At 39.5% G+C, this 18,888-nt stretch overlaps 2 protein-coding genes across 2 annotated transcripts in view; one reads left to right on the top strand and one right to left on the bottom strand.

Annotated features, from left to right (window-relative positions):
• The window catches only part of LOC129768397 (proliferation-associated protein 2G4), a 20,380-nt gene extending 13,689 nt beyond the window's left edge, over positions 1-6,691 (bottom strand). Inside the window, exons 1-4 of the mRNA XM_055770031.1 lie at positions 6,297-6,691; positions 5,702-5,799; positions 5,167-5,303; positions 4,626-5,103 (exon numbers count right to left, since the gene is read on the bottom strand). Coding sequence (XP_055626006.1) covers positions 4,626-5,103; positions 5,167-5,303; positions 5,702-5,799; positions 6,297-6,396 — 813 coding nt within the window. The 5' untranslated portion in view covers positions 6,397-6,691. The remainder of the gene's footprint in view (positions 1-4,625; positions 5,104-5,166; positions 5,304-5,701; positions 5,800-6,296) is intronic.
• LOC129768398 (uncharacterized) lies at positions 6,662-18,888 on the top strand. The gene is made up of 2 exons (XM_055770032.1): positions 6,662-6,757; positions 18,447-18,888. The coding sequence occupies exons 1-2, from the start codon at positions 6,665-6,667 to the stop codon at positions 18,786-18,788; spliced, it is 435 nt and encodes a 144-aa protein (XP_055626007.1). The 5' UTR covers positions 6,662-6,664; the 3' UTR covers positions 18,789-18,888.

Here is an 18,888-nt window from a genome sequence, read left to right as displayed (position 1 = left end):
TAAAAATGAGAATGATTTCAATATCTTTCTGTAGAAAAATTAAAGAGCGTAACTTTTTTTTCTCACCGAGAGAATTGCTCTCTGGGCTCCCTAGAAACGGGTTGCTCGTTTCTTTTCGCTCGGGTGCTATCAGTTTGATCAAAGATGGCGTCGAAATAACAAACCCTCCGCGAGCGCGTTGTACGGTTCTTCGAAACACGTGAAAGTCAAGGAAAAAAATTATGGTTGACCTCTTTCGGGACGGAAATGTGCCGGTGACGTCGAGCGGAAGACCGGTACTGACCCGTCCGGCGATGATCATGACGAAAAAGAAGAAATCTCTGAAAGAGCGTTCGACAGCGAGGACGGTACGAGTTTAAATGACGCCGGAAAATTTCGCCGCTCCCATTCCTACATCTACAGAACCCTCAAGCAGGAGGGTATCGTCTGTCGGAATAAGACTAGGTCCCCAAAGTACACGGACGAGCAGATAGCGACCATGATATTTCAGTGCCGGTGGATGACGATGAATTATCGTCTTCAGGCCAGACAAGGCGTTTTCCCATTACGCCAAGAAGCCGTTGATGTACCTGAAGGAAAAACAGATACCGTACGTACCCAAGGAACGGAACCCGACCGACTTGCCCCAGTGCCATCCGAACGAGGTTTTTTTTCGGCTTCCTCAGTCCCCTGGTATACAAGAATAATTGGCGAGCCACGGGCACCAAACAGCTGACCACGAGGATCGAATGGATGGAATCGAAAATGCTGTTCAGAAAAAGATAAACTATTATGCAATTTAATAAGTTATTCGATAAAAAAACACGGACGAAAAGAACCTACAGATGATTATTGATCGTGTCATATAAAAAAGTTTCAAATATAAATAAATAATAACACTTTCAAAACTTTCAGTTTGTTTTCATTAGCACGTTTGATCAATTTCACCCCGATGACCAATTTGCCCCCGGATGACGGTACCAGTTCCATATTTTACCAATGCATTGCGATCTACGAAATCGGTCAAGAATTGCGCCTAAAACAGTGCTTTTTCCGAAGTCATCTCAGCGAGATTTCCCTTTTTTTTCAAATTCCTTCAGAAACCTTCAGAAAGATGATGAGCAGAGCCGGTGGTTGCAACATTTAGTTTTGAGCAAAACACAAAAATAAAAAATCATTAAAAGAAACCGGGGAAAAAATTTGTAACATCGTGTATTTTTCTCGAATATGAATTTGGATTTAAATTTTCCCATTGTATTCGCAGAAATTTTACACAACTGTCATCGAAATAAAATAGAAGGTTGACATTTGATATTGAAGGCATCGCTGTGAAAGTTTACAAGCATTTTCATCCACAATTGAAGAGTTGAACAATAAAAATTATGTAAATTGCTTGAGCATGGTAACACATGATTGAAGAAGTCATGAAATCTTGGATCTTTTATCGAGTGGAGTATGTTTGACGGATTGCGCTCCTATGTTCTTCCAAAGAAGCAATGTTCTGTTCGATTAATTTGAAACCCCATTTCAGGCCAAGCGTTCGAAAAATCGAACAGCAACTTTGATAATTTTTCATGGTTTTGGAAAGTTACCATATGGTGAGGTTTTGGCATTAAATGATAGCTCAATTTATTAGCTATCACTTACCATCAATTTCATTCAATTTTGTATAACTTTATTGGACAATAAATTCGGATTAAAGCAACTGTGTGCGAAAAGTACATAACCTCACATAACCTGATAAAAACAAAACCTTCTAAAATGCAAAAATATGAAAACTTTCTTACAGTATTACTTTGATAAAAGAACACACATTATGATGTAGCAAAAAAACCATTGGATTGAACCTCCTACAGGATCATAAATGCAGGTTTTAGCCAATGTTTTTGTTTGACGATTTTTGTTTTTTTTTGTCATTTTCCGGAAAACGGAAGGTCGGAAAAAAATAATTCTTGAAGATTTGGGTTTCTGTAACGCCAATAATTAAAATTACACCAAAGGGGTTCGTTAAAAAGATCATTTTTACAGCTTGGTCGTTAATGGGTTAAGCTACTATTTAACCTACCAGAGGTCAGTTGCTGGCCTCCCAAACATTTTTTGCTTTGTTGAAAAAGACGATGCATTTGCTACTGAATTTTCTGTTATTTCTGATGATCTCATTAGTGTTTTTAATAGTCTAACAGCGACAATTTGTGAGTTCCTTAGTTGTCGTGGGGGCACGTATAGAGGAATGTCCTGCAAGAGTTGAGGACAGTCAATGTTGCCACGTAGAATGTCGAAGGCCATTAGTTGCTGAATTGCTCTGCGCCTGGCACTTAATGTTTCCATTTTGATTAACATGCAGCGGGCAGGGTAATCAGGTAGATTTGACGAGTCACTCCATGGTAGGTTTCGTAAAGCGAATCGAATAAAGCGCTTCTGTATTCTTTCAATTCTGACGACCATGGATACGTGATAAGGTGCCCAAACAGGGGCCGCGTATTCTAAGCCACTACGAATCAGGCTGTAGAATAATGCTTTCTGTGCGTAGATGTCGGTAAATTGCCAGGTGAAGCGTCGAATGAAACCAATAATAGTAGAGGTTTTGGCTGTGATGAGTGCGACGTTTTCATTAAATCTAATCTTGGAGTCAAACGTGACACCAAGATCACAAATCGAGGTAACGCGCTCTAGTGGAGAAGATCCGAGAGCGTATTGATGTTCGATGAAGGTGTTTCTTCGGGAAAATGAAATCACCTTGCATTTGTTAATATTGTCGCTCATACCGTTTTCATTGCACCACAGTAGCAGTTCGTCGATGTCTTTTTGTAGAGCGAGGCAGTCGAGTGCAGTCATAATAACGCGGAAAATCTTCAGGTCGTCAGCAAACATTTGTTTAAAAGATGACAAACGGGGACACAAGTCATTGACGAAAAGAACAAACAACAGCGGTCCAAGCACGCTTCCTTGTGGTACTCCAGATGTGATTTTGAAAGTTGAAGAACGCGTGAAGTTAATCGATACGGAGAACTGACGGTCTATTAAGTAAGATAAAATCCACTACTCAACACTCAAGTTGGAAATCCCATGGCTTTTAATTTTCGGTTTTCGTGACAGTTTGAGACCCCTCTCCCCTCTCTGAGGGGGGGCTGCCATAGAAATGAAACACAAATTTCTGCATTACTCGAGAATTAATCAAGCAAATGAAACCAAATTAGGCATATGAAGGTTTTAGGGTACAATAAATGTTTCTATGGTAGTTAGACAGTCCACACCCCTCTCTAAGGGGGGGCTGCCATACAAATGAAACACAAATTTCTGCATTTCTGAAACACAAAATTGGGCGGGACAAAGTTTGCCGGGTCAGCTAGTTTCTATGATAAAATTTCTAAAAATCATGATTTGCTTCGCAAAGTCTCTCCACCATCTGAATATGAACGAAAATTCCTTGTAGAGAACAAAGTATGTAAATCTATGGTTTATATTCACCCATTCATGAAATTCTACAAAAAAAAATGCATTTTGACGTTTTTCTTCTTAAGTGTCCTGTTTTTATTTCTGAACTAATTGGTCAGTCTAGGCAAAGGCAACTGACGAACGTTAAATGCAGCCACAGATAAGGTCGAGGTCATAAAACGGCTACAGAGAAGAAGGAAAAGGAAAACATACAGATAGGCAGATAGGATAGATTGTAAGCTAACTTTATACATAGAATAGTCAATTATATTAAAATCAATTCTGTCGTAACCTTGATTGGAGCAACATTGCTCAGTAGTTTTAGTTTTCAAGTCCGAAATCCATTTAGAATTTAACTTATGTATAAAAGAACAAACAAAATCAAGTCCGCCCTGTATTATAGTTTTTGAGTTAGAAAAACCTACAAATTTTAAAACGCCATAAAAATTAATTTTTCCTTTGCCCTGGATCAAAAAACCAGTTGTTGGAGACAATATGGGCGTTGTTGTGTCAAAAATTTCAGTGTCTAATTTTTCCAGAACCGTAAAATTATGATTTATAACTTTACCTAAGACTAAGATGTGGGTCAATCAAATCGTTTTGGTGTTATAGTTTATTTTCTGAAATGATTTTTGCATAAAAAAAACGAACTTTTCAAAAATTAGTTAGCTTTTGAAAAAAACTAATACCGTAAAATGACCTCGTATCTATTGCGGAGCAAGTTGGCAAATTTTCATCTAAATCAAAAATATGAAGTTAAACATGGTTTCGTGTTAATTAGTGGAATACCTCCTTCAACAACAAAATAATATGTGCACCCTCAGCTCTCATAATCTACCACTCATTGGGGGGTAACTCAGCTTTCGGAAACATCGGAACCACAGAACCCAGCAGACTCTAGAAATGCACAGAGAAACACTATCAGAATGATGCATTCCTCTGGAATGTTCTATTAACGAAACAAACATTCTTCTGTATAATTAGAGAGTGCAAAGGGTTCGTTTGTGTTTCTTTTGAACCTACTATACCGACACCGATCCTCGAGCGCTTGTTTTTCGTCATTGGGCAGCAATATCATCTATTTATAGAAAAGTTCTATGTTGGGATTCGAACCCTCGTTTGGATACAGCCGCGAGCTGACAGCAGAGCAGCTGTATCCACATAGCTATCTCGTTTCCCGTCCATTACCCTTGACTTGATTATTATCTTACCTCAGCGTAAAACGCACGTGAAGCCTTCAGTTTCAGCAGATAATTTTCCTCCGTTTTCTTGTAAATGGAAACCTTCGTATCGATTTCCTTTCCGAGACCCTCCCCCGTGCTGATCAGTACATCCATCGCGTACACCTCGTACTTCTCGAACTGGCACTTCTCATGCTCCTTCTTCTGAGCGATCGTTGGGTTCTGGATGATAGTCTTTTCGCCGTCAATTTTAAACTGCTTCAGCTGATGGCTGAGCATACCCTCGATCGGTTTGCACTTGAACTCGGCGGCAATTTTCTGCACAGCTTCCGTAACCGCATAGTTACTGGTGCCATCCTTCATCAGCCGGAGAGCGGCCTGGCTAGCGTGATAGGCAGCCAACACAACGTCCGCCGCACGTCCCTTGCACTTATTGTCCGGCTTGGCGCCAACCACGATGGTGTGCGCCGCCACCGCTATGAAACCGTCGATGTGCGCCCCGAGATCACTGGAAAATTGTATAAATTATAGCTGCTTTTATGAATTCGGGATCTAACGCAGCAATACATACATTTTAACTACGTCTCCAGCTTTAAGCGTATAGTCCGGATCGTTTTTCGAGGGCGAGAAATGGCAGATGCAGTTATTAACCGAGATACAGGTTGGGAAGGCAATTCCTTTGCTCATTGTTGGTTCATTCTTGTATTTCTGCGGTATGAATAAACAAAAACATGAATTATTACTCATGAAAAATTTACATCAAAATGTTTCCTTCAGTAAAAAAGAATCTTTTTACCCTCATATATCATTGTGGATAAATCACGGTGAATCAAATACAATCTAGCTCTTCCGTTTGGATTATAATCATTGGGTAAACATTTCCTATTGGGATGTGAGAAACACATAAGGGGTTGTGGGGTGTTTGGGTGGTTTGTATGTTTTATGCTCAAATTGAACAAAGCGCAACTCTGAGTGAGATTCGAACCTCCACCCAATCGCCTCTCACGTTTAAAAGCAGCGATCGTTTTAACCACTAGACCATCAAAGGTCTAGGGCAAAATGCCTCAAAAAGCTGTTGATCTAATAAAGTTCACCAAAATAAATACCTTCGCTGTTTCCGATAGCATCATGGTATCGCCCTTTTGGCAAATGGCCTTCGCAGAAGCTCCAACCTTGCATGACTGGATGATGCTTTGAAGTATTTCTGAAAGAAAAACATATTAAGTTTGTATACATCAAAAAACTACTGTTTAGTCAATCAATCGTTGCACAAGAAATTCAAATCGAGATCTGCCGTCGTGTCGTCTCGAGCGGTCACGTACTTTCACTTTCAAGCTGGAGGCCGCGTTTCTAGGTTATAATTTTGAAACTATTAAGAATTGCGGGCTGTCCCAAAATTTCGTACGAGAAACACTTCAAAATTAAAAATTAAAGAAGTCTGAGGATCTAAGCCTCGCATTGAATTTCCACGAAATGAGATTATAAAATGCAATTGTACACAAAACTAATTTTCGAGACCTCCAAAAACGTGGCTCATTTTTTTGGAACATCACTCTGTCTCACTCATCCCGCATGTATGCATTCAGATAAAGAAGGCAGCAATAATAGTGATATAAATCCTCTTTTGTACCACCGTACGAAAGCCGGGAGACACAATCCGCCGTCCCAGGATATAGATGGAGAAACTATTGTACTACTCACTGTTGACAATTGCGCCAGCTGTTTTGTATTTTTGCACAACCGTATTATCGGCGATGGTGTTTTCGTCCTCTTTCACGAGCTGCTTGTCGTTGTTGACCATTTTGTGGCTGTGGATTTACAGATGTTGCAGTATTTTTTCCCTGATCGCACAAATCTGAACCTTTAATCGACGGTTACCGTAGTCCGATTACGTGCACCGGAACCCGACGAAAAAGGACACTAAACAGAAGAAAGAAAGGTGTAGATTACGATTCGGAATACGGAATGAGAGTTCAAGCTTTGACGCGGCGGATTTTTCGCGGATGAAGAGTCTGCTACGCAACGAATGAAATCGCGAGAATGCGAGCTCGCATAGGCAGTGCGCGTGTATGACAACGGGGATCCACTCGATGGCTCGCTTTGACGTGAGTTTTGAGGGAACAGTTGGAAATTGTTTATTCCTTTTTCCAATTGGATTTTTGGTGAGATTTCTGTACTAAACGAGCCGATGATAGAGCAATTCGCGACATAGAAGGTACGGTGTCGCCGTCTAGCGGATTTTATGGATGTATGAGGAAAAAGTAAACAAACCGTGTTCAACTGTATTTTGAATGCTATTTTTTTCTCGAATTCTTTCATAGTTTATAGAATAACGAATAGGTAGTGATAGAGTGGAGCTCAGTAAAGCAGTTTTCACTACAGGAACCATTTATTTATTTCGTTGACATACAATACAGAATCGAATAAGAGTACCTTTATTGAGATTAGCATGCTCAAAGGCAGTTGTAAACTTCCAAACATTGAATAAAAATTGTTTTCAAATGTTGTTTGCATGATCAGGGTTCATAGTCCGGATCCGTATATAATCATTACTAAAAGAACCCTTGAATCTTTTCACCAGAACTTTTGAAAAATGGACCTCAAAAGTTAGGCGAATTGCCCTAACAATAAGGAAATTGGTTTTGTTAGTTATGCTGAAAGATATGATCATAACGATGAGCCTAACAGATGCTCGATGTGAATAGTCGTTACTGAATATAAATTAAGATATTGGCCAAGAATATTGTAGCCTTTCACCGAAAACGGATGAAACCTGGTACCTCGAATAGCTTCAACGGCTCAGAATGGAAACATTTCACGAAAATATTTTGCGCCATTTGTTTTTTTTTCTATGTCTGTAATTAATCGCAATTCAATTTCAACATAATCGCTATTATAGCCGGTCAAATTTGCATATTCATCCAAACAAATTCGGTAAGCATTTGCCATGTATGTATATGGCCTCCACTTTAGCATGCATATGCCAGTTAGGCGCATTATATGCCAATGAAATTTTAGGGCATATGATGTTATATATACGCTTGTTATGCGATTTAATGATTGCTGGGTAAGCCATCAATAACCAACCGTGCCTGAAATCTTCATATCAACGCGTTGCATTTCCTTCCACCAAATATGTAAAATTACCCTCGACGACCAAATGACTTACTCCGGCAGCGAAATTAAAAATATCTGCCAGACTCACAAATACATTGCAGGTTGCGTTTTCTCCCAACCATGGCTCCTGAAAAACAGCAATAAAAAGATGTTTCTAATGTTGCTAATTTGTATATTTCAACCTAATTAGCTCTGCAGAACATTATTCTTTCATTTAACGCTTACAATGATCAAAATTAAATTTATTACTTTTGTGAAATTACTTGTTGAAATCCACCACTTTTTCCTTTGCGTTTTGTTTATCTTTGCTTAATATAAACTTGCTGTCAAACTCAGCTTCGATGTCCCGAATTCGTTTCAAAATTAGTGAGAAAGGGTCCGCACAAACCACGTAGACAGAAAAATCACGATTTTTGATATCCATCCTCCATGAAGAAGGACATTTCCTATTTCCCTTTAAATCCACACTTAGGGCATTATTCTCGTATACACTTCACTGTGAAAACCAAATGAAGGGTATCCGCGATGACAACGGTATAGTGTCGACATCTTTATACGAAATTAGTTCTCCGCTAAAACTTATCATTATGAAATAAAATTATCTTCAGATACACTTTTTGTAAGAGATTATTTTAACACTTGAAGAAAACAAAATTTTCCATCCATATTGAACACTTATTTTATACGGAGAAGCTAATTTTCATTCATAATCACTTTCAAAAATACGGCCCTTCGACTTGTCTGCTTGAGTACGTGTTCCGATATGATTATTGGTTAACCCCTTTTCCCCCATTCCCACACACAGAACGTGGGAATGGACACTTTATTTATTCATTAAACATGTTACCGTAGACAAGCATGAACCATCTGAATTCAATGTTGGGATCAAGAACAAACATTCAGGATTCAACAAAACGGTAGATGTGTTGTATCAGGACAACATCAAACCTCATGCCTTTTAGACAATCTCCCACTTTTTTGTTAGAGTTTGGCTGGAATGTGTGCCATATATCCAAGATACATTTGGATGATATATGGTGCACATAATTGACATATACACGCAAAAATGGAGGCGATGTACATATATACCATATTTTATACGCATATAAACCAGTATATAACGATATACTATGCTTTTTGCACTGGTATGCGATTTGACCAGACAATACTATATACAGTAGAACTCCGATTATCCGCGGAATAGTCGGGCTAGCTCACCGCGGATAACGCTGTAATTGATTAAAACCTAGGTAGTGCGGACTGAATCAAAACGGCTGTCAAAAAAGATCCAATTGAAATGTCAAAAGAGATCCAACGATCAGGAGTGTTATTTTTCTTATGATAATCAACACTATAAAAGAGGTATTGTTGTCAAGGGCAAAAATAAGTAAAATTATAAAATGAACGAACTACATTTTTCCGTCAATTGTTTAATTAACCATTGCATCTCTAAAAGACCATCTCAGCCTTTCACTGAGCAACGCATTTTTAATGTCCCCTCTCTTTGTCATAACGTTTTTCCGAACGTAATAAAAACAAACAAAGTCAGAGTCACGTAAATGTTTACTCCTGCGATTCGGAAATATTCGATAAAAAGTGGAAGGAAGAGCTGCCAGATGATTTTTAAAAAAAGTCTGTAAAAACATGTAAATGTCTGTTAAAAATGTGGAAAAGTCTGTAAAAGTGTGCAGATCTATAGAAATGTCTTTTAACGTTAATTTTCACTTATTCATTAATACTTTGTACATCACGATGCATGTAAGATTGTATTCTGTATATATATATACAGCCATTCCATGCCAAACTAATATAGTGGTTCTCAGCTCTTCGTCAAAAGCTAGGTAGTGCGGACTGAATCAAAACGGCTGTCAAAAAAGATCCAATTGAAATGTCAAAAGAGATCCAACGATCAGGAGTGTTATTTTTCTTATGATAATCAACACTATAAAAGAGGTATTGTTGTCAAGGGCAAAAATAAGTAAAATTATAAAATGAACGAACTACATTTTTCCGTCAATTGTTTAATTAACCATTGCATCTCTAAAAGACTATCTAAGCCTTTCACTGAGCAACGCATTTTTAATGTCCCCTCTCTTTGTCATAACGTTTTTCCGAACGTAATAAAAACAAACAAAGTCAGAGTCACGTAAATGTTTACTCCTGCGATTTGGAAATATTCGATAAAAAGTGGAAGGAAGAGCTGCCAGATGATTTTTAAAAAAAGTCTGTAAAAACATGTGAATGTCTGTTAAAAATGTGGAAAAGTCTGTAAAAGTGTGCAGATCTATAGAAATGTTTTTTAACGTTAATTTTCACTTATTCATTAATACTTTGTACATCACGATGCATGTAAGATTGTATTCTGTATATATATATACAGCCATTCCATGCCAAACTAATATAGTGGTTCTCAGCTCTTCGTCAAAAGTGGTAATTTTGTTCTTTATCGCAAAACATTAAACTCGTATTTTTTTAATTTGTCATTAGGGTGCCCATTTCCATTTTAGGGTGATCCCAAAAATCATTTTTTCCACTTTTTCCCAAAATGACTTTTTTCAAAAATTTATAACTTTCGAACCACTCAACCGATTTAGACGATCGACATATCAAATTTAAGCCAATGAGCTTTAATTGAGAAATATTTAACTTGCATATAATATGGATCCTATTTTTAATATGGATTGAAAGCTGAGAACTTTTGCATAAAATATCTCGATATCAGAGATGCTATTTTTTTCGTTTTTGAAATATGATTTTGCAAAACTAATCGATGGTTCGAAAAACAATTTTTCCCCATTTTTCCCACTACAAAAAGTCATAACTTTCGAACTATTGGACCGATTCATATCATCGACATATCAAATTGAAGCTTACGAGATATATTTTTAAAAAAAATATTATTTTATTATTTTATAAATATTTTTGTTTTTGTAATTATGGATTGAGTTAGTTTTTCATAGTTTTCTCGGTTAAAGATAGGAGCGCTATATTTTTTTATATTTTTTATGGAAAGCTGAGGAGTATTTACTTAACATATCTCGATATCAGAGATGCTATAATTATCGTTTTTAAGTTAGAATGTTGTAAATTTAACATGTTTTAAGTCTTCGATCAATATTCATTTGTGACTAAACTAGACCTATGCTACTAGAATCCAATCTTCCCGCAAGTGTGAGTTTTGCTTATTGGCTTCAATTTAATATATCGATCATCTAAATCGGTTCAGTAGTTCAAATGTTATGATTTTTTGCAGAAAGTTATTTTTGGACAAATGGGGAAAAATGATTTTTTTTTAAAATCATATCTAAAAAACGAAAAAATAGCAACCCTGATATCGAGATATGTTGTGTAAAAAATCCTCAGCTTTCAAGAAAAAATATAAAAATATATAGCGCCCTCTAGTCCAAAGTCATAAAAAAAATAAAAAACGACTACAATCTATAATTACTAAAATATAATTATGTTTTTCGCAAGTTAAATATTTTTTCATAAAAGGCTAGGTCAATTTTATATGTCGATCATCTAAATCGATTCAGTGATTCAAATGTTATTAATTTTCATTTCATTCATTTCAATGATTTTTCGGACCATTTAATAACTTATGTGCTGTAAGTGTGTTTAAATGTTTCAACGATCTACACATACATACACAAACATACGCGTTGTTAATTTTTATAAAACACAGTATTTCTCCGTTGATATATTGGACATCCACCAAGGCTTGCGGTCTTGTCGTTTTTATTTTTAAAAAAATGCAGTGTATATTTTCCATCCGCCATGCAAGGCTATACAAGTTTTAGACCACCACACGGCCATGAACCATGTCTGTCGTAACAATATCGAACAGTAACCCATATTTCGTCATAAGCAGACCCGAAAGCAAATGTAAGTTGTTGAAAATAGAATGAAAATTTTTATTCGATGTTGTTTAAATACATAGGTTGCATAGTCCTGACCCTAACTTAACTATTTTTCAATAAATCTCCTTGCATTTCAGCAAAACAATCTTGTCTAGAACAGAAAATAATTATCAGAGACAATTTTCGTTCAAGATTTTTCCTTACCTGCAGAGAATGCAATTGTTCATTAATTGTGAATAACCGTATCCTCTTTTTCGTCTGCAATGATGTCAAGGCAAAAGTACTTATGTGTATGAGTTCCAAACATCATACACACCAGTTGGGCCAACAAGAAGGACTGCCGGGCCGCAGGTTGAGTATCGCTGGTCTAACGTCATGTGTATTGATATATACTAAATATAATAACTTTTCTGTATTAAAACTATGGAAAAATGTCATATTTTGACTCACCAAATATTTTTGATGTGATGAATGTTTTACAGATATGTCTGTAAATTTACAAACATATTTGTAAATCTGGCATCTCTGGTGGTCTGAGAATTTATTGCAAGAAATCGCTTGAAAACATGCAAGAATTTGCTTGAGAATGAAGTGGATTGAGTCCGCACCACTTAGATTAAAACTATCAATCTACCAGGTCGAGCACACCAGTGATCAGATAACGTGAAAGCCATGACCAAAACAAAAGTGTATGAGTCTATCATTCACCGACAAATTCGGGGAAGGCCTGTAGATTTACTATGGAGCTTGCTTTCGCGGATAATCGGGGTTCCACTGTAATATGAATAGAATGTTCGTATATAATACTGCATACCACGATACTAGGATGATTGTTCTACCGATATACAACATAATCCAACAATGATATAGAAAATCGAGTTTTTGCATTTTATACGATTTCGGATACACATGATGCATGCTTTGATTGATATTTTATACGATTGTAATTTGTTACGAATATTGTTTATATGCGAACTAGCGTTTGCAAAAGTTATGCGATTTAATGATTGCTGGGTTGTTCAGGTTTCTTCAAAGTTCTCTTAAGGTCAAGAATTCCAACTTTTTGGAAAACACACACTGACGATTTTTTCGAGGAGAAACTGATCAAGTTTGGGAAAGAGGGGATGATCAAACTACCTGAAAGATTGAAGAGAATTCATAGTGAAATTATTTACATCATGATAATGCAGTCAGAAAGAATTGTTTTGGTATTATCGGGATAAAAAAAAACCTGCATCAGGTGATCAATACTTTTCTTCTAACATTGAACTTCTTCACTGAGACTGTATTATGAAAGTATTTCTTAAAAAAATAGGAGTAATCTAACTATTTGCATTGGCAGTATTGAAAATTTTGAGTTGTTTCTAGGTCAAAATATCTGTAAGGGTGATCATACACTCTTTGGCCGAAGCTAAGTATTTGACTCTTTTTGATACATAACTTTGATCAACGTGTACTGATCAAATATATTCCGCACTATATGAGGCGATCTGGCGTAGTGGTAACATTCGTACCTCTCACGCTGAAGGTCACGAGTTAAATTCTCACTCCCGACATTCTTCCGAAATGGAGGTAAAGTGATGAACCAGCAAAAAGTTCTGAAAGTCGCTATAAGGCACAAATTACGTAACGCGAGAAAGGGGTGAAGAGGGTCGTGGTTGTGTATTGGAGATAGGAAATAGCATTACGCAGGGGAGAGAGGATCCAAAATTCGGGTGTCACGTAATTCGTGCACGACGCTTAATACAGAAAGAAGAAAAATAAGAATTTAAAAATTGTAAGGGGTTGTATCTAGCACACGACCGCATATTTTCGACGTAGAACTACCCAATTATATTATGCAATTCACTTGTGTACCACTTCGAATATTAGTTTAGAACGCATCGAAATTTTGTAATAGATTATGTTCTTTGTTACAAATAAATTTGATGAAAGTCCTTTTCAAACGTAAAAGGACTTTCATCAAATTGATGCCTAGGACTACCAAAATATGTGAACGGAATAATTGTCAAACAATCATTATATTTTTCGATTCCCTCTAAAAATATTGCACATCTCATGTTTACGTAGTTCTCGAACCGCGAAAGTTTATTCACCTCTAGTATCTGAAATGACGATTTTCCCAAGCATTATCAGTTTAAAGGTACGTTTTAGGGAAACATATTCCGGTCTGCACAACGACAAGTGTGTACAAAAGTGCTCAATACCAAAAAATACCCCCGACTTGCATGTATTTGCAAAGTGGATTCCCACAGGTACATTAATTTTAAAGTCCGTGTTAGGAAAACACAGGTATCAATTGCTTACGGAGCGGACACATCGCAAAGGATTGTAGGAGCAGTATGTGCAGAACATGTGGAAAAAGACATCATAGCCTGCTCCATCTTCCACCGTTGATGTCAGCGTCGTCAGTAGTTGATGCGGCGGATGTTGAATAATCACCCAGCACGTCCCAAGCGTGCACCGTTATCTTCCCTGCATTGTCGACAAACTCTCGAGCAGGAATTTCTTAAATTTTCTTATCAAACAGCACATGTCTGCCATCTTGAAAATTAATTCCATAAAGAAGGAGTCTTCATCGGCATTGGCTGAGTTAGCTGATGAGTTCAATCGTCATGTCGGAATTCTCAATAAGCTCGAGGAAGGAAATGCTCATTGGAACTCCTTCCTAGTGGAACGTCTAAGTAGTCTGTTTGATGAGAAATCACTGATGGCTTGGGAGACTCAGTGTAAGGAGGAAGAAAAACCGAGATATGAAGATCTCCTCGATTTTATGCATAAAAGATCTCGCACACTACAGAAATGTAAATCTACATGTAATCCATCCAGTAGTGTGTCTGTAAAATCTTATAGAGGAAAACCTTCCTCCTCCCACGTGGCCTCTGAAAATGTAAATAAGTGTTTGAGTTGCAAGCAAGTACATCCTTTGATCCAGTGTGAGACGTTTCTGATGTTATCACCTAACAATCGGCTTGATTTCGCTAAACGACACCGACTATGTATCAATTTCTTACGGAGTGGACACATCGCAAAGGATTGTAGGAGCAGTATGTGCAGAACATGTGGAAAAAGACATCATAGCCTGCTCCATCTTCCACCGTTGATGTCAGTGTCGTCAGTAGTTGATGCGGCGAATGTTGAACAATCACCCAGCACGTCCCAAGCGTGCACCGTTATCTTCCCTGCATTGTCGACAAACTCTCGAGCAGGAATTTCGTACTCGGTCGCGTAAGCACCACCGGAGGTGTTGTCACGTTCGGTACCCCAGGCAATCGCGTCGATATCTGTAACCAATCCGTCGTCTGTCGTTACTGTTGACCCCCCTTCTTCGTCGTCGGTAGGTTCGTTCGATAATCTCGAGAATGAACATCTTCCCTATTGCCCTCAGGAACCAGCCACCTCCTTTACACAATCATGCAATGGACGTGAAATCACAGTATTTTTATCAACAGCCGTCATTCATGTGAGCGATGTGAATAACTGCTATCACTATGCGCGGGCTCTTCTGGACAGTGGTTCACAGTCCAATTTCATTTCTGAAACACTTTGTCAGAAGTTGAATCTAAAGCGATCCCGTATCAATCTGCCTGCCAGTGGAATCGGACAAGCAACTGTGAGCGTCCATTTCAAAGTTAATGTTATGCTTGCATCACTTTTTGGGGGATTCGAAGAGCAGCTGCCTTGCTTGGTATTGCCAAAACTTACCGTTAACCTCCCCAGTCGTAGTTTCGATATTTCTCGGTGGAATGTCCCTCGTAACTTGCCGTTAGCTGATCCGAGATTCAATATTTGTCATGGGATCGACCTGATTATAGGGGCGGAACTATTTTACACTCTTCTTGAGTCGCAACAAATAACGCTTACATCAATGTCCTATTCTACAGAAAACCGTATTTGGGTACGTTGTCTCTGGAAAGGCTGCAATCCAGAAGGACGAGACGGTTGTGTGCCACGTGACCACCGATCAAGATCTCAACTCCCAACTCGAACGTATGTGGGAGGTTGAGGATTTCGACGAGGGAAAGACGCTAACCCAAGAAGAGCAGTACGTCGAAGATCACTTCCAGCGCACTGTGACGCGAGATGAAACTGGACGGTATACGGTGCGGCTACCGCTGAGGGAATCTCTAATTCCACTTCTTGGCGATTCCTATAGATCAGCTGTAAACAGATTCTCGATGATGGAAAAACGTTTTGCTGTGGACAATACGCTCCGGGAAGAATATACGAAATTTATGGAGGAGTACATACAGCTGGGGCATATGGAGGAATGTTCTCGTGTCGCGGGTCCGCAGTTCTGTCTCCCTCATCATGCTATCCGTCGGCCTGATAGCACAACGACGAAAACGAGGGTCGTTTTTGATGCTAGCAGTAAATCTCACGGTCAACTCTCACTGAACGAAATCCTGTTTACTGGACCCACTGTTCAGCCAACCTTACTTGCAACGGTCGTCAACTTTCGGATCCCACGGTACGTGTTCTCAGCTGATGCCGAGAAAATGTTCAGGCAAGTATGGACGCACCCAGACGATCGAAAATTTTTGAAGGTCGTTTGGAGGTCGAGCTCTACGCTGCCACTGAAGCTGTACCAATTGAAGACCGTAACATATGGACTCGCATGTTCACCATACCAAGCAGCACGTGTATTGAACAAGCTCGCTGAGGACGAAGGAGATCGATATCCACTTGCTGCACTCGTAGTCAAGAAACGATTTTACGTCGACGATGTCCTGGCAGGAGGAGATAATATCGAAGAAGTTGCTGAGACCTGTCGTCAATTACAGGATCTTCTTGCTCAAGGAGGATTCACTCTTCGAAAATGGTGTGCCACCGATCCGAGTGTGTTGCAGCACATACCCCAAGAATTTTGGGGGACTTCTCCCCAATTGGAAATTGGCCGCAGTGCGATCACGAAAGCCCTTGGATTATTGTGGAATCCGAGAACCGATCGATTTGGATTCCAGGTGCCTTCTCTTCAGAAGCTCGATGTTATCACCAAGCGTACTGTAGTGTCCGAAATGTCGAGGTTGTTCGACCCTCTTGGCCTTTTGGGGCCAGTCGTAATCAGTGCCAGAATGTTCGTGCAAGGATTGTGGGCGAAACGGCTGGATTGGGATGAACAATTACCAGCGCATGAAAATCGGTGGTGGCAAGCTTTCTGTGATGAATTGGAACAACTAAAACAGATCACCGTACCAAGGTGCGTGTTTCCTGAGAACCGTCGAGAGTATAAATTGCACTGCTTTTGTGATTCATCATCGAGAGGTTATGGATACTGTGTGTATGTCGTCGGATCGGATGCCGAAGAAAACCGGCTCCTGATAGCGAAGTCGAGAGTTGCTCCTCTTTTATCCATACCCAGGTTGGAGTTGTGCGGTTTATCCATACCCAGGCTGGAGTTGTGTGCTGCAGTTTTGGGTAGCCAATTGGTGTACAATCTGATAACGAATACAGACTTTTCGAACTCAGTAGTTTTTTGGACAGACAGCACAGTTGTTCTCCACTGGATTCGTTCACCACCACACGAATGGAAGGTGTTTGTATCGAATCGTATAGCAGAGATTCAGCGCCTTACCAGAGGTTCTACGTGGAATTATGTCTCTTCTGAGCTAAATCCAGCGGATCGCATATCCAGAGGTACTCAACCAAGTCAAATTATTAATAATTCTTTGTGGTGGCATGGGCCACCATTCCTCACACAACCTACATGGCCAACAATCCCACCAGGTATCTCTTCTTCCAGCGACATCGAGCAGGAGAAACGTCCAGTTGTCGTGTTAGCAGCAGTGGAAATTGATGATTCCATCTTCGAGCGATATTCGGAGCTGGGAAAGCTGTTAAAGATTGTCGCTGTTTGTATAAGATTCAGTAATAACTGCCAACGTGCAAAAGCAGAACGATGTTCCGGCATAATTACTCCAGCAGAAGTAGACACAGCTTTGAAGTCAATGGTACGATTGGCTCAGGCGATCTCCTTTTCAAAAGAAACTCATCAACTTAAACGCAACAAACTCGACAAATCTCACCCAATTGAATTTGATACCAAATCACCTCTACGAAATTTGAACTTATTTCTCGATAATTATGATATTTTACGCATCAACGGCCGATTGAGTAATATTGCTGGTCCATATGATTCTAGGTATCCACTGATTCTGCCAGCAAATCACCGTTTGAGTTTTTTGATCGCACATTCTCTATACTTGAGGACGGCGCATTCCGGTCCATCTTTGTTATTGGCGACAATGCGCCAGAGATTCTGGCCTCTGCGAGGTAGAGACTTCCGGAAAGTAGTTCGAAAGTGCATCACATGTTTTCGTTGTCGACCCACCGAGTGCCACCAGCAAATGGCTCCACTACCAGCAGCCAGAGTAATTCCATCACGAGTATTTTCGAAAGCAGGGCTTGACTACTGCGGGCCATTCAATGTTCGTCCGCTGTATGGAAGGGGGGCGAGCATAAAAATGTACGTGGTGGTTTTCGTATGCCTGGCGGTTAAAGTGGTACATTTCGAGATCGTTCCCGACCTCACGACGGCCGCGTGTATCAATGCGATCAAACGGTTCGTAGCTCGACGCGGGCGGTTAATTGAGCTGCATTGTGATAACGCGACAGCTGGGAGGCCGGAGTGAAATCATTTAAATTTCACTTTCGTCGTATCTTTGGTGGACATTCTTACACTTTGGACGAATTTTCCACGGCAACTATCCACATTGAAGGCATCCTGAACTCCCGGCCTCTCACATCCCTAATGGACCACCCAGATGACCTTGCTGTTTTGACGCCCGGTCATTTTTTAATTGGAGAACCAATGTTTTCGATTCCCGAACCTGATGTCACTAATATAAACACGAATCAACTTTCTCGTTTACAGACAATGCGACGCTCTGTACAGGATTTCTGGAATCGGTGGTCCAGAGACTACGTCAGCCAGCTCCATCAACGCTCAAAGTGGAAAAGGGCAACCACGAACATTCAGGTGGGAGCCTTAGCCTTGCTGAAGCAGAGTAATCTTCCTCCATTCTTGTGGAATCTTGGCAGAATCGTGGAAACGTACGCCGACCAAGACAGACTAGTTAGAGTGGTTCTAGTGCGGACGAGCCATGGACACTACAAACGAGCTGTGACGGAAATCAGTGTACTACCAATAGATGCCACGGATGCTGCTAATACTGAAGATCAACAACCAACAGATGAGCAACTACCAAAACAGTAATGTTGAAACGGACCGTTTCAACGGGGCCGTGTGTGTTTCAGAAGAGAATTTTTTGTACAATTATATCAGTGTACGATGTACGATGAGTTAGGCACTAGAA

The sequence above is a fragment of the Toxorhynchites rutilus genome, chromosome 2 (assembly GCF_029784135.1).
Source record: "Toxorhynchites rutilus septentrionalis strain SRP chromosome 2, ASM2978413v1, whole genome shotgun sequence".
In the NCBI taxonomy this organism is placed as follows: Eukaryota; Metazoa; Arthropoda; class Insecta; order Diptera; family Culicidae; genus Toxorhynchites; species Toxorhynchites rutilus.
Note: the sequence above shows the minus strand (reverse complement) of the source record. Positions and strands in the feature narration are given on the sequence as shown.